The following is a 26,181-nucleotide window of genomic DNA, read 5'->3' on the forward strand; positions in this document are numbered from 1 at the left end:
GATGACGAGGACATATTGAAGTCAGTGAGGAATTTTAATTTGTGCTACACATTTTAACAAATCACAAAAACAGGAACATTTAAAAATACATATACTTCTCTATTTCCAGAATGTTTGACAGCCGTTTTTACACATAGCAAAATATTTTTTCTTTTATTCCAAAATAAGAAAAAATACCTTCTACATAGCTTTGTCATTTAGCAGATAGAGCAGCATACAATTATTCCGCATCTGTTTTTCCTTTCTTTTTTGTTATTGCCTTTTCTAATAATGTGCAACATAAATCACCGAAAATCTTGTGCCCGATTGCCAGCTAAAAGTGAGGCCTGTGTGAGGACATTCAGAGAAGCTAAAGGCAGAATGAGAATGGGAGAATCGAGCAAGGGAGAAAGTGCTAGAGAATATCAAATGAAGGCAGAGTCTGTGACGGGTATTGCCAACAGCTTGATGCCTCGGTGTAGACTGCAAAGACGGAGGGTGGAGGGAAAAAAAGGTAAATGAATTTAGGGGGAAAGCAAAAAGAGCTAAGAATAGAGAGCGAAAAGTACCTTACAGAACAAAAGAAAAAGAGCAGACGAGATTTTGTGGTCATGTGTTGGTCCCGCCCTTCCCCTGACAAAACTGTAGTGTTGCCGATCGTGTACTGTTGAAGTGCTATGTCATTCTAAAACAGCAAGCTGTCTAAAGGTGAAAATAAAATGACAAAAAAAAAACATGTAGAAATATTTAAGGCTTTAAGGATTATTACAATAATGCTTTTTTTTGTGCTAAGACAAACAAAACTGTACGCACAGGCTGTTCCATTCCTCCTTTTACCACTACTGAAACAAGAAAAAAAAATAAAACAATCAGTTTGTCTACATTAGGTTAGCTCCACTTCAATCAACTCCAAATAATTGCCTCTTTTTTTGCGCCCAATCACCCACATCATCCTGATAAACAGAGTCGAGGTGAAGCAAAAGCCTCTCTCTTTGTGCTTTACAGAGAAGAGACGTCTCACATTCTGGTCTTGGCCTAAATACTAGCATCATTCAACCTGTCTGATTTCTTCTTCTGTCTTGCTTTATTCTCCAAAGATAGCTTTATGAAGAGTACAATCACATTGTGAACAGTCACCCAGGCCTCGTCTACCTGGTCGGGGTCGAGGCAGCTAAGTCCTCTCCGTCTTTCTGATTACGAGTGCACAAAACACAGCTTTTATTATCACAGCTTCTTCTCAACACACACTGTGGATTTAAATCAGGCAGCGACTCTGATCAGAAGTGCGGAAAAGATGAGTTCTTTGGCCTGAGAATCATGATGACGGTTGTATCTGAGACCTCGTCCGACATTCATAAGAATAGCGCTGAAACAGTTTGAATGAGGTCGGTGTCCATACTTTCCTGCATTGTCTGTGAACAACGGATTACAATAAAAAAAAGACTTGTCTACTTGCCTTTTAAATTCAAAAGTTTTAATGTACTTTTGACCAAAATGTGTGTTCCTGATGATTTCATTCCCTTCTGACAGACCGCCTGTACATTTTTTTTTTTGGCTGTGTCAGCTACAATCATATGAAATGAGTACAAAAGGCGAAACATTAAGTGGGTGATAGAAAGAGGCCATTCGTCAGGTACCTGGGTTCTACTGTCGAAGGTCATGGGTTTGTGATGCCATGGCAACAATGACAGGCTGCTGGGCAGGTGCGACTGGATGCTGAGCAGACTCTGCCTCATCCTCGTCCTCCATCTTTGGCCGCTTGGCCTGAGGCTCACCGGCCGGCCCAGCTGAAGGTTCTGCACTGGGCTGTCTGCTCACCAGCACCGGAGAGGAGCTGGAGGCCTGGGCAGCCAAGATCTGGAGTGGACTACTCAGGCCTGGAAGGGAAATCAATCAATCAACCAACCAAAGTTTATTTATATAGGCCTATAAAACAGTGCAAAGGGTGACCAGAGAGATTCACAGTGAAACCAACAGAATAACATCAAAACAATACAACAACTTAAAACAGAGACAGCAGTAAAATATACAACAAAAATGTACTCAGAGAGTGCAGTGCTCCACCAAGGCTGGTCATTCTTTGTTTCATTTCCGACGGGCAAAATCTTTAATAAAAAATAACCTGCAGTGAGCCCAGGCATGTGTTATGCAATGTGCACATTATACACGGATACCAAATCACGTGACCTAAATATTTAGCGGCCAGTGGGAATCAATAGGACTCAGATAAATTCCCACAATTTAATAGTTGTTCCTTGTAACATTTCTGACAGATAAGCCCTGACAAATCCGCAGCAGTGGATTTGTAGTAGGATTGCAATCATGTGATCGTCAACAGGCAGCTGACACTTGTCATGGCTACAGTGACGCCATGCCACTATCTCGCAATGATACAGAAATCTTTAACAAATCCATGGATCTAGACTATAAGCCACATCACTGCCAAAATCACATCACTTTGTCCTTGTGTCATTCCTGACCTTCCCTGAAAATTTCATCCAAATCCACTAGTCTGTTTTTGAGTAATGTTGCACACAGATAAACAGACAAATGTACGTTGATCGTCATAACTCCGAGCAACACCGTTCCTTGGCAGAGTAATAAACAGCAATAAAGAACACTAAAATAGACATCTGAAAGTTAGTACGTAAAAATCTAAATAAAATATCACCACACCGTTAGCTATTAAAAGCCATTTTAAACAGAAAGGTTTTGAGCTTTGATTTGAAAAGATGTGATGGTCTGTGATGGTGCATATCAAGCCCCGGCTTAGAACGCCCGGTCACTCAAGTATTTTGACCCTACATACTTTGACCTTGATACTTCAAGCAGCCACTGATAAGACCTCAGAGCTTGTTTTTGGTCCCATAAAGTTAACAGCTCAGATAAATATGGTGGCGCAAAGGCTTTTAAAATAAAACTAACATTTAAAGTTCAAAAACAATTCTCAACTGGTTTGGAAGACAGTGGAGGTTGTAAAGGACACAGATGATGCGCTCACATCGAGGAGTGTTAGTTAAAAGATGCACTGTGGGAATTTGCACAAGTTGCAGGCAGCTGATGGAAGACTGGGAGATGCCAATGTATAGTGTGTTGCAGTAGTCCAGTCGTGAGCTGATCAAGGCATGAATAGCTTCTTCAAGGTTGGTATGATTAAGAAAAGGCTTTCCTTCGGCTATAAGACGTAGTTGAAAAAAACTTGCTCTAACTACTGTGTCAATTTGTTAGTTCAATTTCAATAAAATACAGAAAATATGAAAAGTTGGCATGAAGGCTCAGAGAGAGTGGGGAGGCTAGTTTAGTCATCCCAAAACCCACCAGCAGGTTTTAAAGATGAAATTTAAAGTACCTGTCTCACGATCAGTATCATCATTGTTAAGTGTAACATTTCTGTGCAATACATCTGTTTACTTTTGATTCACATTTATTTGTAATTTTGTTATTTTTTAAATGTATTTATGGACACTATTCCTTGGCATTCACTTAAAAACTTCTCACACAGACATCACATTCTATACTTTAAAAAAAGATGATATTTTTAGGCAATATATTTCTCTACATTTGTTTATATTTTTAGGTCATACTTTTTTATACTGCACACAGGACATTTCTGAGTTTTGAGCCATGGTTGCTCTGTTTCCATAGAGAAGCAGTACTTAAAAATAAGCCCGTTGAGTTGTGCAATACAGAATTAGATTGCTTTTGTTTTGTAAAGATGGGTGAAAAATAAAACTTCATCCTGACAGGCTGGTGTGCATGGCGGCTGCTGTTGCTGAAAAGAAAAAAAAAAAAAAAACACAACTTACCAGATGCATTTGTAATGCCGGTCGCCATGGCAACAGCAGCAGTGGTGTGTTTGCCATTCTGGGTGACGGGGCGGACAGGAAGCTGATGTAAACCTGGCGTTAGGTTACGTCCTTCCCCACCCTGCACCACACTGTCCACACTCTGGATCACTCGGTCTCTGTTCAGCTGGGCTTCTGAGGGGAAATGTGCAACATCTGCGATTCAGCGACAGTTATTAATAATCTAATAAAACTCACATAGTGTCAAAAATAAATCCGTGAGCCATTTAAATCATCGGTATGTAAAGCATTAGATACAAACAAGCCATAATATAACTACACAGTCAACAAGACACCATATCGCATGGACAGAAAAAAACGGGCCATGAACTTTGAACCAGATCTTCACACTGGCCTACAACATGTGGGAGCTGCCGTTTTCATTTTTTTCCATTTGTTTTCTGTTGTGGACATGATGAGTCCACAACAGCTACACACATGTAGCACAAGTATGGTTAAGCAGACAATCTTGTATATGTATCCCATTCAAATGGATTGTATCATATTGAAAAAGCAGTTCTAAAATAGCTTTCCATAGCTGTACCTCTGAAATCACTGTTGCCCTCTACTCCTCCACCAGTGGGGGTGCTGTATCCATTTGGAGGGGTGCTGTTGACCACCCTTACCATGGTGACAGAGGACTGAGGAGGGGTTTGGAGCACATGGATGGGCTGGACTTGGCTGCTGCCACCTGGAACTAAAGCAAGGGCTTTCCCCGGGCCGGAGGGTAGGACTGTCGGGTGAGAGGCAGCAGCCATGATCACTGGCTGAGCGCTAACCGGAGAGCCTGCGCAGAAAAATACACCAACAATTACACCTGTTTGACATTAGGCTCTTTCAATCTGCATCTTGCAAACTGATGTGTACGCATGCTCACCTGGGGCGCTCTGAGAATACCTGTACTCTGGTACAGATGCCAGTTTGCTAGCCAGCTGTTCATGGTGGTCATGGGGGATCGGAGAGCCTTCCCTGCTCAGACATTCAGGAGTCTGCAGCCCACTGGATGGAGGAGAAAGAAGTCCCTGGTGGGTCGGGGATGCAGGGGCGCTCCTGAATAACAAGAAAATGACAAATTGAACAACTGACCACCAGAATTCTAGAAATGATTGGAGTTCCTCAGTGTCAGTACAGTGGGGTATTATTGTAGCAAAACTATCTGTAAATGTGTGTGAAGCGTTGTGTGTTCGTAGTGAGGAATCTGCAAATGTCTTTTCAAAATATGTGTGCCTGTAATAAAATTTTCAAAAATGTAAAAAAAAAAAAAAAAAAAAGCATCAATCTGTCTTAAAATTTCTACACATAAGTCAAAGTCAGTTTTATTGTCAATTCTTTAATAGACCCTTTATTTGTTTACAAACATTGTGACGTTTTTTGTGGGCGGGGCTTATGCTGGAAGCAAAAGCGGAGCGAGAAGTCAAGCGGGACTGGGACTACATAGTTTGTGCTGGGAGTTTGCGCTGCAAACTCGAGCATTTTTAACCCGTTAAAATTCAGTGTACCGCCAGCGGTACACTTACTAATTTGCATAGGAATTTAAAGAATGTCCGAAGGCTGCAAACACGATTATATAAACACTATACGCCGATGGAAAGCTTAGATTCTCATGAATCCACCGGCATAAACCACTTTCAGATGTGATTACCACAGCAGGTAATATAAACACATTTGTCCGACAAACAACGAATATCCATCCATCCTTTCTCTGTACACGGCTTCAAAGCACACAGCGTGACTCACATTTCCGGGTTCATTATTACACACAGATGAAAATATTCCATAAAAAACGGCCATAATCCAACCTTGGACATCCAGACAAAACAAGCCAGTAACTATTTTGTCCAAAACATGTCTTGAAGTCTGTATATAATCCACGAATCGGTCGTTTTCAAGGAAATGCACCTCGCTATGCGCGTCCAATATTCCCTGTATTTCTCGTCATATTTAACAGGTTATTGTTTTTGATTGTATTTTTTTCTGTGTCTTGTTGTGTCCTTGTTCTTATGGTGTGTGTATTTGCACCCAGTGTCTGGAATAAAGCTGAACTGAATTGAATTTTTTTTTTTTATTTACAAATATAATATTAGCGATTTTTTTGTACTGAAAATGGCTGGAATTGACTGCAGCTGATCGTCTCTGTCCAGTCTTTTCGCCTCAGTGCATTTAACCACAACTGTCTTCGTTCCCTCTGAGCACGAGTGTTCGGTGGAATCCTATAGAACTTTAATTTGCGTTCGCCAATGTCATTCCTCCTATTCTGGCATCCAAAAACACAGCAGGACGACATTTTAGAAAAGTTGATAGAGGCTAGTCCCTCAGTCTTTCGCCTTTCGGTCACGGCCGCGGGCTTCCTCTTTTGCCTCCAGCTAAAGCTGTGATGTCATTCGTGACGTGGGTCATTAAAGGGTCTATATGTTCATGACATACCAAGGATCGAAATAACCCTACTTTCTCTTCGTGCAAAAGTAGATATTAAATAAACACTTAGATGGTTCTGAGACAAAAAAAAGACTATATAAATTTGAAAATATAATACAAAAAAATGTAATATTTAAAAAGGCAAAAACTAAGTGAGTAAGATTTAAGAAGATCTGTAAATGTATAAAAAGTGGGACTGAAGAAGACACACTGACTAAATTAATACTCATTGCTACACTGATGACACTCAGTTGTATTCAGAGGTGAAAGTAGTTTTAAATTCTTGCCGGTACCATTACCAAAACCCTCGTCTTGCTCTAACTCCATGCATTTTAAAATAGCAAAGTTAAAACACAAACAAATAAAACATATTCATATTTTACTGTAGGCCAATGGAATAGGTAGGAATTAAAAACACTTGAAAATACAGTCAACTTTTTGCTTTAATTGAAACACTGATAAACATCCAGAATACAAGGCTCTAAGAACAGACATGAGGTCACAACCAAAACTAAACATCAAAACACATCACCCAATATATTTTCCACTAAGGCCTAGAGTAGTTATAGTAGTAGTAGTAGTTAGTAATTTTCTGTGGTAACCCATCTTCAGTGTCCCTGTATTTTCTTTTAATCAAAGAGGTTATTTTCCTCTGCATTATTACTTTGTCAAAAATTTTTTTGACTGTTTTGTAGTGCAACCTTTGTAAATCCAGTTTAAAGTTTTTCAGCCAATCACAAGAACGTGTGGAATTTCAGATGTAATTTACTGCTCGCCCCGTCCCGGCGCAAGCGGCGATTGTTGACGTTTATTGACTAGTTGTGGGAAATGTCCCAGTGCAATAAATCAAGCGCACCTACTTGCTATTGGCCATAGCAGTCGCTGTGTTACGGAAAGTAGACACACTTGCGCACTCACGTACTGCTGAGTGAACGGTCGATAGCAGGCAGCTGGGCGGCGTACCAGTGGAAGAGCGGCGTACCGCCACCAGATCTTTTACCGCTACGCAGTACCGGACCGTTCCAGCTTACTTTCACCCCTGGTTGTATTTATCAATGAAGCCAGATGAAACTGATCAGCTGGCCAGACTGCAAGATTGTCTTAAAGACCTGGATGACCTGTAATTACCTGCTACTAAATTCAGACAAGACTGAAGTCATTGTATTTGGGTCCAAACATCTCAGAGATTTACTTTCAAAGCATATAATTACTCTGGATGGCATTACTTTGGTCTCTAGTACTACAGAGAGGAACCTCGGAGTTATTTTTGACCAGGACCTGTCCTTTAACTTACACATAAAACAAATCTGTAGGACTTCCTTTTGTCACTTGAGAAATATTGTAAAAATCAGGAACATCCTGTCTCAGAGTGGTGCAGAAAAACTAGTCCATGCATTTGTTACTTTCAGGCTTGACTATTGCAATTCCTAACTAGCAGGATGTCCCAATAACTCTCTGAAAAACCTCCATTTGATCCAAAACGCTGCAGCGAGAGTACTGACATTAGTTAGCAAGAGAGATCATATTTCTCCTCTACTGGCTTTTCTTCACTGGCTTCCTGTGAAATCTAGAATAGAATTTACGTTCCTTCTCCTGACATACAAGGCTCTTAACAACCAATCTATCATTTCTTAAAGACTTTATAGTACCATATCACCCTAGCAGAACTCTTTGCTCTCAGACTGCAGGCTTACTTGTGGTTCCTTGTGTGGTTCCTTACTTGTGTGTCCCTTAGTTATGCTGCTACAAGCCTAGGCTGCTAGAGGACCTCTCTTGATGCACTGAGTCCTTTTCTCATTACCTATGTATTTACTATTTATACCATTATCGCTTTGCATTCACTCCGTTTCTCCCCGTGCTCTTTCTCTGAGTGTCTACACACCGTTTGAATTCCTCACAACCCACCGGCCAGCAACGGATAGGTCCCCCCATATGAAAGAGCCAGGTTCTGCTCAAGGTTTCTTCCTGTTAAAAGGGAGTTTTTTCTTGACACTGTCGCCTGAGGCCATGCTCTGGGCGTTCAGGCATATGAGTTCTTTAAAGCGTCTTGAGACAAATTGAATTGTAATTGGCACTATACAAGTAAAACTGAATTGAGGGTGTCAGTCAAGTGAACCTCACAATTGGCTGTCTTTACAGATGTCTGTAATTATGTTTTCAGTTGTGTAAAAAAGTGCTAATCTGTACTAAAATTTGTAAACGTAATAAGATTTGTCAATGCGCAGAAAAATTTGTAAAGTCAGCCAATTGTGCGGTTGACGTGTAACTGGTGATTTGTCTTTATTTCCAGCACTTGTAGCCAAATACTTTGACTTTGTATCTACTAATATCTTTGTACGTATAAAGATCTTTGACCGCATTGACAAATCTTATTACTCGTGCTGTCTAGGGCTGGACCCAAATATCCAAATAACTGAACATTCGGTCTTGACGATGGTATCCGAATATTCGCCCCACCCGGTCGGACGATGTCGCGAACAGTATTTGTGTCGTGAATTCGCATGATGTGTCCTCCCTTTGGGCGTTACTATAGGTGCCGATCCTACCCCACCTCTTTTTTTTTTTTTTTTAAATTCTAATTTCTCACAAAGAGGGCCAATGTGCTGTGTAGCACAGGGGTATTCAACTAAAAATTCAAAGAGGTCCAGTCAGAGAAAATGTATTAAAGCAAAGCTCCAGAAAATCACAATGTCCAACTTGAATTAGTGTGATATATGTTGATATAACCTAGTAGTTGTATTAGCGTCTATATGTAATCAATAACTGACTGTCAAATCAAATAAATTCAGTACAGTTCAAAAACATTTTGACAACATTTATCAATAAATGATTTTTTATATAACTGCACATCTTAAAATAAAGGGCAGAACTTAACTTAAATAATGACTGACCAACCTGAACCAACTTATATACATCTTTAGCAATACCTAAATCTCCAAAAATGAGAACAATTGAACATATTTTTCTGTCTTATATCACTCCCCTTTTATCCCTGCTACGTAAATGGGAGAACTGAGCTGCAGCTTGTTCTGCCAGTACTTTGAATCGTGGTCTGAATGGTGTCAGGGCCATTATCAAACCCATTTGGAGCTCATTGATGAGTCTGCAACAATATTTAGTTTGGATTATATTCATAGTTGAGAAGCTAGCTCGCAGCTCTATGTTGAAACAAACATGGTCAACATGTGCAGGGCTACTTTCCTCTTGGTGTTGATTTGTTTATTTTACCTTTTTGTCTGTCCCTCACCCGTTTTCTGAACTCAGCTGCAATGATTACCGGCTGCAATGCAGAGTCCAATTTATTGGCTAGGTAGCGTCACATGGGATAGCTGAAGTCATATGTAATCCAGTCCCTCCAGGAATTCGCAATTTTGCGAACGTGTGAATTCACGCGACAACAACCAATCTCCACAAATTTTGCGCGGCCTTGCAATTTTGTCCAATCACCGCAACTGTCCCGCAATTTTGGCCAGCCTCCCGTGAGTTTCACTAATCATAGCAGTTCCCAGCATAAACATAATACACGTACGTCACCGAATTCACTTCCTTCTTTATGACTTGAAGATGCAGACATGTGCGATACTCATGTCTCTCATTTACCAATAAAAATTACTGCTGAAGACCGTGATAAACAATTCACTGATGTTCTTCACCAAAGCGGAGCTAAACTGTTTTACACCTGTGCAATATTGTGGTGGAATACAAAAAAGAGGAAAAAAAAAAATCATAGATTGATAAACACTTTTTTTTAAACCACAAAACATATTAGAACAGCTGAAATGAGCAGACAACAGACCAGACAAACCACCATGATGGAAACTGTTGCATCCAGATCCATTAGAGCATCAAAAGAATGAAGGTAAATTAGATTTTTTATTCCACTAAAGAACATGGCGGAGTTATGTGACAATCGGCGTGTGTGAATCATTCCTCCATTACCAACATTACTCAATAACGGACTCAGGGAATTGAATGAAATTGTCAGGGTCGGTCAGAAATGACACAAGGACCAAGTGATTAGACTTCAGCAGTGATGCAGCTTAAAGTTTGGATCCACGGACTAGTGAAAATTCACTACCTCAATGGGAAATTCACTTTTGGAGCCACTGACAGATATGTCCAAATTATGGATGGGAATTTCGACTAATTTTCCCACCGACTAGTCTTAAATTTTATTTGTGACTAGTCGATTTGTCTATAAAGCCAGAAAACCTGCAATTTAGTGACCAGGAGTGGCGGGGGCCGGCGGGGGCCGGCGAATCCGGCGACGGGCTCTGTGGTCGGGCAACTGGGGCAGACGGGGCGTCTCGGTCTCGCCGCTGAGAGCCACAGGGGCAGGGCAGGTACAGGGCAGCAGAGCGTAAGGCAGCCACCATGCATATTTTCAGCGAGTTTCTGCTTACACAGCTGACAGGCGACCTTGTTGTCATCTGCTGCGTCAAAATACTGCCAAACGGTGCTGATTTTCTTAAGCGGGAGCGTCGCCATCTTCCCACTTTACCTTTCCAAAATTTCTTCCCCAAACTGTGTGGCCCTGCACCCCTGCTACGTGCTACCAGCCACTTCATATTAAACCAGTATCTGGCTGCTGCTAATGTCCCACCATGGTGTGCCAGCTTGTGGAAATGGGTTGGAACGTTAAATAATTAATTTCGGAATAAATATTGTCAATTACAGTGTTGAAACATGTTCTACAAGCTGGAAAAAATGCAGCTTTTTAGCAATTGTCACTGTCTCCCACAATTTCATCACAACAGATAGCTCAAAACATTGCAATGTTTCAGAAAAGCTGCCGCGAATTCAGGCATTTTCGGCCGCAACAATCTCAAAACACACCCGCAAAATCTTGGAGGGACTGGTAATTGGTCTGATAAACTAATGCCATAAACACTGGAAAAACAGTAAAACAGAAGTGACTCGTCAAATTTAAAACACCCTATATGCATTGCGAGAGACGTTTCAGGGATTTTGAGTGATTCTGCGCTGCAGATGCGTTAAAAATTTTAATCTGACTAATCATGGTGAAGGATTAATCTACGTTAACGCGTTAATTTTGACAGCCCTACTTATTACATGTGATACATTTTAATACAGATTAGCACATTAATTTTTATACTCATCTGAAAACCACAATTTGTTTTTTTGTAAAGTTTTTTTTCCTGACTTTTCTTGGCTTTGTTAGAAAAGTTCATAGAGAGGCAGATAGAAGAATGGGGGGAAAGATCTGCAGCAAAGGGCCATGAGTTAGAATCGAACTCAGGCCGCTGCGACAGGGACGATAGCCTCCGTTTATGGGTCGCTTGCTCAGTCAGTTGAGCTATTCTGGGCGTCCCCAGACACAAATTTCTGGTTCGCACTGACAAATCACAAATTGAGATACAGACACACAACGATCCATACACATTTACTAATAGTTTTGCTGTAGTAATATCCCCATACAGTAATCTCTGCTGAATCAGGCAACCTCGCAATCATCAGACTTACTTTGCTCTGTCCAATCAAAATGATAGCCGGGAGCAGAAGCAGAGAGAAGGGAAAAGGGTTAACTCCAGTCACTGTGTGTGTTTGCGCAGCTGAAGGTCACAGGTGAGCAGCTGAACAGCCTACCTTGAAGACAGAGGTCCAAATGGCGTCCTAAAGCAAGCGACCCCTCTTTGCCGTCGTTTCCTGAAGGCCTGCTCCACCAGCTTGGTCTCTGAGGCAGAATCCACGCGCCAAAAACTCCCCTTCCCGGGCTCATCCTGAGAACGGGCCACTTTCAGGAAGTAGCGGTTCAGAGACAGATTATGTCTGATTGAGTTCTGGAGGGAGGAAAAATAGATCATTTAGTCAATGGACACGACAGTTAATGTCGTCTAATTTTTTGCAGAGTCATCCTGTGTGGCTGCCGGGCCAGTTTTGACCTGCGAGGCGTATCTTTTACACCCCTGTTGTAAAATTGTTTGTTGTTTATTTTTCACAAGATTTGGCAGACTTCTTTTCACTGAGTTTCCCAGAAACCTCAACAAAAAGTCGTAATCATGTCCGTAGCTTCTGTTGATTTTTTCTTTTTACAGAAATTAAAACAACAAAACTCTAAAATTTATCATCAAAACATTTTTTTTTGTATTTTTTAAGATTAAAATCTCCGCTAATACTCATTCTCAATGAAATTTGTACCATGGAAAGAAACAGCCTAATTTTGTCATTTATAAATGTCATTTGGTGCTACACTAAAAACTGACTGCCACAGGTCTTCCTTAATTTAGTGTCAGAGCTGGAAAATCCCATTTTTTAGGACATTTTAACTGTATTTTTTTCATGGGAAAGATCGTGTTAATTTCTTTGAATTCTTTTTGAAGGAGAAGTCTTCATATGCATTGAAACCAGAGGCATTAACATCACATTTGGTGACTTTCATTATCCAGTAAATATTTGCATTACATTGATTTCATGGTTTTATACGTCTTGATGGAGAAATAGCCCACATATTGTCGGTACTGTTACATGTCACCAGACTCATTCTTTGATACTGTCTGCCATACCCCGTCCTACCTCCTGTTATCACACCTTTACTATTTCTCATCCTTTGTTACTGTCTGCCGTACCCCCTCTTACCTCCTGTTATCACACCTTTCTGCCATACCCCCCCGTCTTACCTCCTGTTACCCAATTGCCCTTTTGTTCTGTTGTTTTACATTTATTTACAACCCCCTCCCAACCCTTTTATCTATCCTCTGAGATGTCCCTTTTGTCTTATGCTCTGTATTTGCATACAGCCCCTCCCTACCCTTTGATCCATCTTCTGACATTCCTATAAAATGTGTGCCCTGAAAATGCTCTGGGTTGACTTACCCTTACAGACCCATACTCTGTGTCGGTAAATCCACCGTATTACCGGAAATACTAATAAAATCACAATATTACAGCAAACTTTGAAGGACCAAGAGTGAAATTTCTTCAACAGTCTGTATGGTACATGTTGACCCATTTCGTTTCTGCAGATGACGACAAATTCTCAATATCGTGGAATGTAAATGGATCTAAGTGTATATTCTATGATAGATTCAGTGTTTGTATGAGTTCATAATTCATATTTTGAAAGTAAAACAAGACTCAGAAATAAAAAATGCATTGGTTTTGCATATGAGTAAATGCAATGGAGCTGTTTCGCAAAACCCCCAAAATTTTGCAAAATTCTCTTGATTTTTCATATTTTTAATCAAAGGACCAATGCATGTGTTCTAAATATTTCTACAGCTTTAGAATTAATGACAACTGTTTGTTCATATTTTTATATACAAGTTCTACATCAATATGAAACGGTTTAACTGTTTCGACTTGTGCACTGTATTTTCCGTTCAGCAAATAAAAAGAGGCCCCCAACCTGCCAGCCCTTGTCTGCAGTGCGATAGTAGGGATAGTGTTTGGTGATGTGGGCGTAGATGCCGCTCAGAGTCAATTGTTTGTCTGGAGCCGAAGAGATGGCCTGGACGATCAGCTGTGCATAGGAATACGGCGGTTTGGACTCATCCTGGACAAACAAGACAAGAACAAACACATGTCCTTAAAGCCACACCTGACAGGTTTTAAAGGTCTCCTCAGAGGCATTCAAATTTAGGACTATGTCACTGCTGAGTCTTTACCTTGGGGCTGTCTCCACCAGCTGACTCCCCCCGATGCTCACTTCCCCCACTTCTCTGCTCAGCAACACTTCGCCTCTGTTCAGAAACAGCCTTCGCAGCGTATTCAGCTGCTAGTTGGAGGTCGGAGGTCACGTTGCGTCCATACCGGTACCCTGACGAGCCCGCCCCTCGTGGACTGGCTGGACAGGAGTTGGGAACACTGGAACAGAGAATAAAGAGTCTGAGTTAAATTCTTGAAGTGACTGTATCAAGCTACAACTGGAAGCGAAACAGCTACCAACACCTAAACAAGGGGGTTAATAAACCCTCCTGTTATATGGCAGGTCAAACTGAGCCATTTCAAAATAAAAAAAAAAATCTTAAAAGAAAAATTGCTAAAGGTATTTTTTGGCATGAAAAATCTTCTGCATTGCTTAATAAGCGTAATCAACATATATAGGGTGTCCTCGATTTACATCGGAGCTCCATTCCTACAGATTGATGCAAGTCAATTTTTGTCGTAAGTCGGAACTCCAGAGAAAATGTAAACAAAGCCCTTATGTGCAGCACAATTCTGATCAATTCTTCATAAAAGTCACAAATAACAATGACTTTCATGCATGTATGAGTCATTTTACAAGACAAGAACAGACTATGTTGCATTGTTTTTACAACTTGATCTAATAATGCCAATCTTCGTCAATGTTTCGCCCTGTTCATTACTCCGCCAAGGAATGGCGGAGTTATGTGACAATTGCTGTACATCTGTCTGTCAGTGTGAAACATTACTCAAAAACAGATTTGGATGAAATTTTCAGGGGAAGTCAGAAATCACACAAGGACCACCTGATTAAACTTTCACAGTGATGTGGCTTATAGTCTGGATCCACGGATTTGTTAAGGATTTCCCATTGTGAGATATACAGGGTGACCCAAAAGTTCGGAAACAAATGAAAAGTCTATAATCCAAGTAATATGTCATTTCAATAAATCAGTACCACAGATATATTCAGAAGAGTAACAGATTAGTGTAAAACAAACATATTTCGACATGTTCATGTTTGTTTCTTATACAAAGTTCTGAACGTTTCCACCAACTGGTTACACTGGTATCTTCTGGAATGTATCTTCATTCATGCTTATGAAGGTTCCTCAAACTGGCCAGTAAATGTTGTCTCATAGTACTTTTGGCTGTTTAAAAAAATTAAAACTGTCAGATACTTTACCATCAAGAGTTTTGAAATCTGACACTGATGGCCTGCATTTTGAAGTTATGCTCCAGCATACCTGTACCTTATGGTTCTATTAATTTTCTTCTGAGTTATTGCACTCGGCAAATACTATGCTTTTAAGTTATTTTATTATGCTATAACAAAAATGGATAAAATAAGAGTGAATTCATGCACCCCCAACTCAAATAGACACTACAGTTAAACTTTGTTTTTGTAATTTTTGGGTCACCCTGTAGCTGCCGGCACGGCGTCGCTGTAATCATGACGTGAACACTGTGTTAGTTACCTGCTGACGATCACATGATTGCGATCCTACTACAAAATTACCGTGATTTATCAGTTGGAAATCATACAAGGAACAAATCATTAAACTGTGGGGTGTTTCTGAGTCCCATCAATTCCTGCCGCCTGCTACATATTTAGGTCACGCAATATAGCAACCCCGCCAGACAATGGTGAAGCTCCTGGTGTTTCACAAAGCCTTTATTAATCAGTCCCTCCAGGAATTCGTAATGTTGGGTTTGCGCAAATTCAACCAATCTCCGCAAATTTTACGCGGCCTTGCAATTGACCCTTCGCTAAGCCCCTCCCACAAATGGCTACTGTCCAATCCTACCTCAGCAATTGTAACTAGGCACGAGAGGTCTGTCAAGCTTTCAGCAGAAGACAATATGCCGAAGCGGTGTGTTACAGTACTTGCAAGTCTGACACTCGTTATCCGCAAAGCTTGGAGGGTGGTGTTGATTTTTTTGCATTCCCCAAGCCAAAGACACAATAAGAAAGGTGCTGCGTGTGGATTAAGCAGTGTGGGAGACTGCATGATCAGCTGAATCCCTCCAAAATCAATAAGAACACCTACGTCTGTTCTAAGGTAAGTTGCTAGCTAACATTAGCTAACCGTACCTCTGTGTGTTAGGTCAGATAACATTAGCAAAGAAAGACATCTCAATGGAAGGTTACTTCTCTTAAAACTTGAGCTACTGTGTATTATTTGAGCAAAATAAATACTGGTGATATATAGAGACAGCAGCGGCGAATATTTGGATACCAAAATTAATATCCGAATAGTGCCGTAGCGAACGAATATTTGAATATTCGGGATATTCGGGTCCAGCCCTAGTAGCAACAGTAACCAAGGGGGCGGGGCTTAACGAAGGGTCAATTTTGTCCAATCACCGGAACTTTCCCTCAATTTTGGCCCACCTCCCGTGAGTTCCACCAATCATAGCAGCTCCCAGCGCAAACGTAATACACGTACGTCACCAAATTCACTTCCTTGTTTATGGTTTGAAGATGCAGATGTGCTGCTATGATTGGTGGAACTTTCCCTCAATTTTGGCCCACCTCCCGTGAGTTCCACCAATCATAGCAGCTCCCAGCGCAAACGTAATACACGTACGTCACCAAATTCACTTCCTTGTTTATGGTTTGAAGATGCAGATGTGCGATACTAATGTCTCTCATTTACCAACAAAAATTACTGCTGAAGACCGTGATAAACAATTAATTCACTGATGTTCTTCACCAAAGCAGAGCTAAACTGTTTTACAGCTGTGCAATATTGTGGTGGAATACAGAAAAAGAAAAAAATATCGACTGATACATACTTTTTTTTTAAAAAACACGAAACGTATTAGAACGGCTGAAATGAGCGGACAACAGACCAGACAAATCACCATGATGGAAACTGTTGCATCCAGATCCATTAGAGCACTGAAAGAATGACGCAAATTAGTTTAATTATTCCACCAAAGAACACGGCGGAGTTATGTGACGATCAGCGTGTGTGAATCCTTCCTCTGTTACCAACGTCATTCAAAAATGGACTCAGGGATTTGAATGAAGTTTTCAGGGTCGGTCAGAAATGACACAATGACCAAATGATTGGACTCCACGTAACCAGTTCCGACGTAACGACGAAGCACCTTAGGTCGAGGATGTTGTAAACTGAGGAACCCCTGTATAATCAACGGGGACAAATCCTCATTACTCAGTGTTGATTTTAGGTCAGCAGGTCAATTTGACCCTGAACACAAGAAGTGACTCATGCTAATGTTTCAACATCCATTAAAATGAAAAAAATTCAAAATGTAAAACAATAGTACTTTATATGCAAGTCATTCCAATGTACAGTTTAATTTAGCAGACGCTTTTGTCCAAAGCAAGGATCTAGTCAAGAGTAAGCTACCGTATTTTCTGCACTATAAGGTGCACTTAAAAGCCTTTAATTTTCTCAAACAAAAAAAAAAAAAAAAAAAAAAAAAAAAATCGATGGTGCGCCTTTTAACCCGGTGTGTGCACCGAGTTCCAAAATCTGACTGTCGGACCAATTCCTGCCGACATAGGGACGTAATACGTAACTGCACACGCTGGCAGCGATAAACCTATTAGAGAACATGACTCCGACAATGGCGAGAGTGAACCCGGCATGTTTGATGTCGAAGTTACCCAGCTGTTCAATTCAGATACAGAAGATGAGGACTTTGATGGATTTGTGACAAAAGATTGATCAAAAAATAATGTGAGTGTATTTTTAAATATGTAGTAGAATAAAGTTCAACCAAACTCACCGTTTTGCTTCCGTTTCCTTGTTTTACCATGTGCCCAATAATACGGTGCGCCTTATATGTGGCTTAAGTACAGAAATAAACCCTGTAATCGAGACTGCGCCTTACAATCCGATGCGCCTTATGGTGCGGAAAATACGGTAACCTGGGTAAGAGCCATAAAACAAGTTCAAGTGTGATAACGGGACTGTGGTGTCTACAGGCAGCACAGCTGTAATAGAATTTTTTTTGACAGTCTGTCAAGTGCAAAGGTGTTCAGTGAAGAGCTGTTTTTTTTATTTTTGCTTAAGACTGTGAGGGACTCTGCAGATTGAAAAGAGTTTGGCAAGTCATTGCACCAGCGAACCACAGAGGAAAATAGTATAGCTATCAACTGGCCCTGTTGTGGTATTTGTATCAGGCTCCTTTTGTTGGCTGAGCATAGTGAGAAAATGACAATATTGGCTAGTGACTTCAGCTAATATACTGCATGATGCCCTATTGAAACCAAGAACCAGTTAGCTTTCCTATTAATATTCAACATTTTAATAAATTCTATATGTAATTTAAAAAAGCACTTACCATAACTTCTAGTTGATTTTACCTAGCAAACAGCTTACTGACTTTCTCAAACAAACATGAAAAGTAAGTGTTGTAAATATAAAATTATCACAAAATGAACAATAACCTAGAAAGTACTTGCTGTCAAGGTCTTCTGTCAGTAAACTAATCAAATAATCATATTTTGGCAACGATCATACTGTTGACTTAAACTCAGAACTAGACACACATCGTCAAAAGATACACGAAAGCTTAGAAAACTTGTGTTTCCAGTGAAAATTAAAATAAAAATCACGATTGACAATACTGGTTTGTGACTTCACTTGATATACAGTATGAGGGCCTACTAAAACCAGGAGCCAGTAAGTTTTTCTATTTCTGTTCAATATTTTAATACCTTCTATATGTAATTTGAAGTACTTATAATTTGTTGCTCATAACACTATCTAAATGCAAATATGAAAAGCATGTTTTACTATTATAGTGTAACACCATGTTTTCAATTCAAAACTATCCCAAAATAAACAATGAGCAGAGATACTTGTAAGTACGTCAATCATTAACTAAGTTTTATCTGCTACCGTTGAGAGACAAAACAGGGAAAACCCAGTAATTCATTACACAGCACACACCGGCTTCTGTTAGTAAAGTAAACACTGGTTTCTGGGAGAGTCTGAGTTTTGATTTTCCTCTGGCAATAGAGAGAGCAGTGCACACAGCGAGGAAGTGGATATGTTTGTAGTTTTTGGCTGGAGAAACTAGGCTGCCGGCTCTGTTTTGATCATAGCTCGGTTAGCTTAAGTTTCTCTGAAACATCTCTGCTATAAAAACAGAATTGTCTAACTGTACAAACTTCATTAAAAGTTAAGTGTGTCAACATATGTTGTAAGATAAAGAAATGTATGAATACAGTATGTCTGCTGCAGGCAGGTCTAAATAAAATATGTGACATTTAAAAAAAACAATGCTATAAGTGGAATGAGGTTCGAGGCACATTCATATACTGCATTTGGGAGTGTGACAACATTAAGAAATTCCTTAGGGAGGTAATCAATTTGATCAAATCCATTTTGTCTGGAAATATTCCAGCAGATTCTAACATGATGCTGCTACTACTTTTATATTCGCCAGATCTCAATCTAAGATCCAAACAATATAAAGTTATTGATTTCTCAATATTGCAAAAATGGCTAAAACAAGGAACCTAACGCAGGAAACAGGAAACACACGTGAAGATACAGATTCTCAGCCATGAAGGGTATAGCTGCCGTCAGATAGTCAGGAAGTGCAGATGCAGTCCTTCAGCGGTTGGATACACTCCGCAGAAATACAGCCACCCAACACCTTCGAAAATAAACCAAGATCTGGGTGTCCAAGGGTTTCTTCAGCATGAAATGCATTCTGGCTGCATCCTGATTTGCATGTGCAGGGAAAACCACCGAATGACATCACAGGAGCTTCAGCAGCAGCGGTCAAACCACAGTGTGTCCAGTGTTCCACTTGCACAGTATGTGGCCGACGTTTAGATCACAGCTTAAGGTCCTACATGGCTGTCAAGAAGCCCCTGATCAATGAGAGACAGAGGTTAGCCCAGCGTCGTTGGGCCCAAACACACAAGAACTGGACAGCCAGGAATTGCAAGAAGATTCAGATAAGTCCAGTTTCCAGCTTTATCTTCCTCCTGCTAATGTGAGGGTACACAGAAGGCCGGACAAAGCATTATCTCCACCATGTACAGTACCTACTGTCAAGCATGGTGGAGGCATTATCAAGATTTGGGGATGAATGAGTGCTACACATTGAACTCTGCCAAGTACTGCCAGTTCAATCCCCCCCAAGCATAAACCTTTCCAAGCATAAACCAAAGAATATAGAAGAATTAAAAAGAATAATTCAAGAAGAATGGGACAAGATTATAGCCTAGCCGCGCTAGACAACCCAAAGCAACGAATTTAATTCTCTGCCAGGGTGGGTCTAGTTACCCTCCATAAGGCTCGAGGCTGGATGCTCCTAAAACTGGCCGGCCGAATCACCATGAAGCGTAGAGTCAGAAGGCGGGCGTAACGAAGTGACGACAGAGGTGCGACGATTCTGACAGAAACAACCAGCGCACAATAAACAGTTATCTTTCGACTCGGCTTTGGCCACAGCCCAAGCTAAAATTCAACTTGAAAGATAAACAAAGGACGGCACTGAAGTGTTTCATTGAGAAGAAAGACTTATTTGGACTTATGCCGACGGGATATGGCAAATCCTTAATATACCAGTTGGCTCCGCGGCTCCGCTGGTTGGGAAGCTAATGGGACTTAGCCACAATCCGCCGGTGCTCTAGGAACTACGTCAGCCTATTCGTTGCGCTGATTGGTTGTATACCTACCCAATTGCTGCAGAGGGATTTGATAGACAACCTTTTAGCCCGCCTCCCTCCCTGTCGAGCTTCCCTAGACCCTTGTGCCGTCAGAAACATGGGTATAGCGTGGCTAGGCTAACAAGATTACCCTTCAACAGTGTGAAAGGCTCGTGGGGAACATGCCAGCCAGGATAAGAGCTCTACTGCATGCCAATGGCAGTAGAAATATTTATTTGATGATGTGATGGTACATTTATTTTTTGTTCAGTTTTGAACAACATTCTCTATTATGTTTACTTTGACACCGACAATGTTGAGAACTGACATATTGAAACTGTCAAAAATTCAGTTTTGTTAGTTTTTCTTGTAAACAATATCATTTGTATTTGTTTGTGTAAGTCAAATGCAGCCACACCTTTTGAAACAAAACATTTTTCCACAAATATTTCACAATAATATTTGAGACTGTAAAATTTAAAGGGTGTCCGAAACTCTTCTCCACTACTGTATAACATTGTTTATATTTCTAGCTCATATTTTCTATTTGTGTTTATACTTTTCTATTTCTTTATAAATCTTATTTTTCTATTTATGTTATATATTTAGTTCATATTTTCTACCCGTGTTTTTATTTTTAGTTTGCACTTTTAGGGCATTTTTCTACGTCTTTTTATATCATATTTTTAAACTTCTGTTTATATTTTTAAGTCATATGTTCTATTTATGTTTACATTTTTAGGTCATATTTTACATCGTTTATATTATTAGTTCATATTTTTCTACTTGTGTTTATATTTTTCATCTCATATTTTCTACTTATGTTAGATTTTTAGATCATATTCTCCTTTAGTTTATATTTTCAGGTAATTTTTCTACTCATTTGTATTCATAGGACATATTTTTATACTTATGTTTCCATTTTTAGCTCATGTTTTCTACTTATGTTCATATTTTTAGCTTATATTTTATATGTTTTTTTTTTTAATAAAAAAAGTTAAGTGTGCCCTATTGAGGGAGCGAAGGCCGCATTTACATTGCCCCCAACAATCATTTCACCTCCTCTGCATGTGCAGCGTTATTCTAAACAGCTCATTTAAGCTGCAAAACAGGAAAAGCGACTCTTGTCACCCTGCCAAGAGATGCTGTTGCTGTTTAAAGTAGGACCACGTGCTTTTTCACAATACTCTCCCGCTGTATGTGCTGCATGTGGGTACTGATGAGGGAGAGGTGGCGCAACCAGTCTGCCCGAAAAAGGCCACGCTGAAAGTGGTGCAGAGATGTAGGAGCAGAGCGTCTTTACTCTGTTATGTGTCCACATGCAGGAGAACAGGAGCTGGTGGCTGAGTGGGAGGGGTGCGGGGCTCTGAAAAGGAAACCACGAATGGACGGAAAAACGGCCTACAGGCAAACAATCTTCCCGACAGCCAATCGCATGCCTCGAAGCAGCAGCCAACCCATATAAGGCATGCACACATGGGCTGACATTGGTTGGGGATGTGTGATGTAGGGCCAGAGTCGGACCTGCAGAGGGCGCACATGCCGTTTATACATTTATAGAGCGGATATTCTCCGGCATGTGCAGGTTTCCATCTCAACCCAAAGACTGCAGCTCCTCATAGGTTCAACCAGAAAGGATATCACCGGAGCAATAAGCTCAAACAGTCTGCAGGCTTTTTATTCCACTCGGAGGCTAGAAAAGCTGAAACATTTTCCAACAGCTAGAAAATACTTGCTGTATAATCATCATGCATGTTTTTGGTTTAGGTAAATGTCCATTTTTTTCTTATGACAAATTATTTCTCTCTGTGCAGCAACACACTAGTTATTACACTGTATACTTACACTTTATTTTCTTAGGAAAAGCACATTCTCCATTTACAGTTTTTATTTATGTTTCTATTTTTATGTAATTTTTTCAATTAATAATTATATTTTTAAGACATTTCTATATTAAAGCTTTTATTTTTCAGCTATGTTTTTCTTCTTATGTTTATATTTTTAGGTCACACATTTTCTACTTGTGTGTATATTTCTAGGACATATGTCTACTTATGTTTAACTTTTAAGTTCATATTTTTGTATTTATGTTTATATTTTTAGGACATGTTTTTGACTTATGTACATATTTTTAGGTCATATTTGTTCTGCTTATGTATATTTTTTTAGGACATATTTTTCTATTTACATTTATACTTACAGATCATGAACAAATAAATATAAAAGTCACCAAAATGACAACATCTTCTAATGTAACAAAAAGATTACTTATGTTTATTTTTTAGGATATATTTTTCTACATATATTTATATTTTAGTTTATATTTTTAAGACATTTTTCTACTTATCTTTATGTTTTTAGGACATTTTTCTACTTATGTTTATTTTTAGGATATATATTTCTGCATATGCTTATTTTGTGGGACATATTTTTCTACTTATTTTCATGTCATATTTTCCTACTTATGTTTATATTTTTAGTTCATATTTTTCTACTTCTGTTAGTACTACCTTGGGATCAATGGTGATTTGTAATAATTAAAAAGGATGTCTGTGGTCTTAATCCTGGGTAAATCTGTCATGTCTATAACTTATAAAGTAAAATTCCACCGCAAATTGCCTACCATATCTCGCGAAACACCAACATCCTGTGATAATAAAAGTCCCGTGTGAATTTGCATCTCAGTGACTGGGGGGTATTTTAAGTTTTTTTTTCTTTGATTGCACACCTTTTTCTATCTCTTTCACGGTTGAATTATGGAGGCTGCCATGAAAATTATTGACAGCATTTTAAGTGCAAATGCATAAGTAGGCCTATACACAACAGGCCTATGAACCATTTGCAGAAACGGTAAATCCGATCAACAAGAAGGGGGGAATTTGGGAGGATATCGAGACGGATGACATGCGTACCGGCATGTGGTAATAAACATTTTTCTAGGGCTATCTTTTAACAGGCCTAAGACAAACGCCCGAATGGCTCGTCAGCCCAACAACGCTGCTCACTGTTCTGAAGTCACATTGCTGCTTTGACATATTTACTGTTGCCATGACGACTTCATACCACGCTAAAACAGTGGATGGTGCGACGTAAAAAGATTTGACATCATATCCGGGGTGTAAAGTCAGTAAATTCGAGTAAAATACAGACTTGGCTGATCTTGTGGGAATGCACTGCAAAAAACACAGATGTGGGGGGGTTATTCACAAATTACTAGAGATCCCCAGGTAATACTAATCCCATGTGAACAGTACATTTTAGGTCATATTTTGCATTTCATTTTTTAAAGTTTTTTGGGCTTCTTAGCCTTTATTGTAGTTTGAAAGTGAAGAGCGACAGGAAACGTGGGGAGGAGTGGGGGAAGGACATGCAGCAAATAGCCATGGGTTGGACTCAAACCCATGACCATAGCCCCTGTTAATGATTCACACGCTCAACCAGTTAAGCTACAGGGGCCCCCTACTGTTTATATTTCTGGCTTGAATGGGAGCATCTGTAGCATAAGCATCAATAAAGCATTTCTGATTTTGATTTACTTGAACAGTTCATTCTTCTTTAATATTCTCCTTTCTATTTATTAAATTAAGGGCACACTTTCACTGAAGTGTGAAATATAATATGCTCATGTCTAACTCATACATTAACAAATTTCTTTTGACAGACGATATTTTCTCATCAACTTTATTAAATAATCGACCTGCTAATTTGGCGAATCCTGTTCATGTAGTGTGTTTCTTATTCACATGTATCATCTGTGTACTTGTCACAGTGCGTCATGTTTTTTTTCTTACACTGAAGGGAATAGATTGTTTAAGTCTATAGCTTATTCCTCTGTTGCTCTTTTGTTTTATCTGTTTGTCATTTATGCTTAGTGCTGAAACAAAGTTCCATTATTCAATTCAATTTTATTTATATAGCACATATTCAGAACATTTCCTCTCACACCGCTTTGTGTCATTATGTTTAATGAGGTACAGACTCAAAGAATTATAAAGTGAGAATATAAAACCCCAAGATCAATAGACTAAATGCAGATTATTTTGTCAATTAATCACTTAAATAGTCCTAGATTGCCGAGGTCCTTAGTCTGACCAACAGCCTAAACGAAAAGAACAGAGAAAAGCAGAAAAACTTCAAATTGAAATGAGATTATGTTTTGGCTTTCAGAATATTTGACAATTTTCTCTAAACTAATCAAAGAATCATATTTTGGTAAAGAATAATGTTATTGACTTAGATTCAGAACTAGACACATAATCAAAAGATGCATGAAAGCTTAGAAAACTTACATTTCAAGTAAAAAATAATTTGAAAAAACATCACGTTACTGTGACAATACTGGGTGGTGACTTCATTAATATACAGTATGAGGGCCTATTGAGACCATCAGTCCGTAAGCTTTTCCATTTCTACTCAACAGTATGCTGTATGTCATTTGAAAAAGCACTCATCATAACTTTTAGCTGACTTTACACTATCTAAAAGCAAGCAGCATACTGACTTTCTCTAACAAATACGAAAAGTAACAACATTAAGTACAGTGCAACACCTTGTTTTAAATTCAAAATGATCACAAAATGAACAAAAATTTAGCAGAAATACTAGTATGTATGTCAGCTATTAACAAGATTCTGTCTGCTGCCATTGAGAGACAAAACAGGGAAAAGACAATAACCTATTACTACAACCAAGGCAAAAATAATCTGCTTTGCATTTATAAAGTGTGTACGTTACATGCGGTGTTTGTACTCATCATACTGCTGTTTGCATCGTGGTGTGTGTCGATGGGTTACCTGATGGTGCCTGTGGGCGATGGCAGCGGCGAGCCAAACGCCCTGATGTGCTCTTCATGCTGCTGCACTGTAGGAATGCTGATTTTAAGAGGGGAAATGTGTGGCAGGAGCTGGCGAGGGGGAGGAGAGGGCTGCTCCTTCTCTCTGTGCTCCACCACCTCCAGGAGTGACATGAACTGGATCTTAATTACTGTGCTGGGAAAACGAAACACACACCTAGAGAGCAGGACAGCCGGAGGGGGAGAGACGATGGACACCACAAGAGAGAGCACACAAACACAATCAGATTCTCTTCTAGAATGACTTTTTATGAAACATATCGTAGCAACTACATATCAACTCTTCTGGACTTTAAAATCACATCGCACCATCTTCCTTAGGGATGACAGTTTGCTCTGTTGTCATAGAAATATGGACTTGTCTTAATACTCTAAAAAGGGAAAATAAATTTCGAACAATCGTAGCACCATGACAACGGAGCAAACTGCATTTGCTGAAGATGACATGATAGAACTGAAATCGAGAGAGCAGCTGCTAAATGGGTCTAGTGCAGAGATTATTTTGTCAACTACTGCCTCCATGGACAAGAATAAACATCCAAACTTGATATTGTTAAATGTCGTTAGTAGCACAAAGTGGATAGCAAATCTGTCAGAGAAGACAAAATCCTACCACTTGTCTTCTTGAATTTTAAATATTAAACAATACAGTAAGCCCCCTACCATGTAATTACAGGGTTGGTATAAACTTGCAAAACCAACTGGTCTCCATTTCCTTTCTCCTGTGCTTTCAGCAGGTTTGGACAACTGTCTCAGTAAAAGCAAGAATCAGTCAGAGGCCCAAACTAGTTTAAGTCTTA

The 26,181-nt window shown here is 39.6% G+C and overlaps 1 protein-coding gene across 3 annotated transcripts in view; it reads right to left on the reverse strand.

Moving 5' to 3' along the window:
- The window catches only part of foxk1 (forkhead box K1), a 47,664-nt gene that overhangs the window by 17,133 nt on the left and 4,350 nt on the right, over window positions 1-26,181 (reverse strand). Inside the window, exons 2-10 of one of the 3 annotated variants that reach the window (XM_051945635.1) lie at window positions 25,323-25,538; window positions 13,865-14,063; window positions 13,606-13,752; window positions 11,847-12,040; window positions 4,702-4,874; window positions 4,369-4,611; window positions 3,786-3,959; window positions 1,617-1,856; window positions 16-1,391 (exon numbers count right to left, since the gene is read on the reverse strand). In XM_051945635.1, coding sequence (XP_051801595.1) covers window positions 1,624-1,856; window positions 3,786-3,959; window positions 4,369-4,611; window positions 4,702-4,874; window positions 11,847-12,040; window positions 13,606-13,752; window positions 13,865-14,063; window positions 25,323-25,538 — 1,579 coding nt within the window. In that variant the 3' untranslated portion in view covers window positions 16-1,391; window positions 1,617-1,623. Of the gene's footprint in view, window positions 1-15; window positions 1,857-3,785; window positions 3,960-4,368; window positions 4,612-4,701; window positions 4,875-11,846; window positions 12,041-13,605; window positions 13,753-13,864; window positions 14,064-25,322; window positions 25,539-26,181 lie in introns of those variants that run through there. The other 2 variants (XM_051945636.1, XM_022221895.2) reach the window with 2 other exon arrangements.

This window comes from Acanthochromis polyacanthus, chromosome 3 (genome assembly GCF_021347895.1).
Source record: "Acanthochromis polyacanthus isolate Apoly-LR-REF ecotype Palm Island chromosome 3, KAUST_Apoly_ChrSc, whole genome shotgun sequence".
Lineage (NCBI taxonomy): Eukaryota > Metazoa > Chordata > Actinopteri > Pomacentridae > Acanthochromis > Acanthochromis polyacanthus.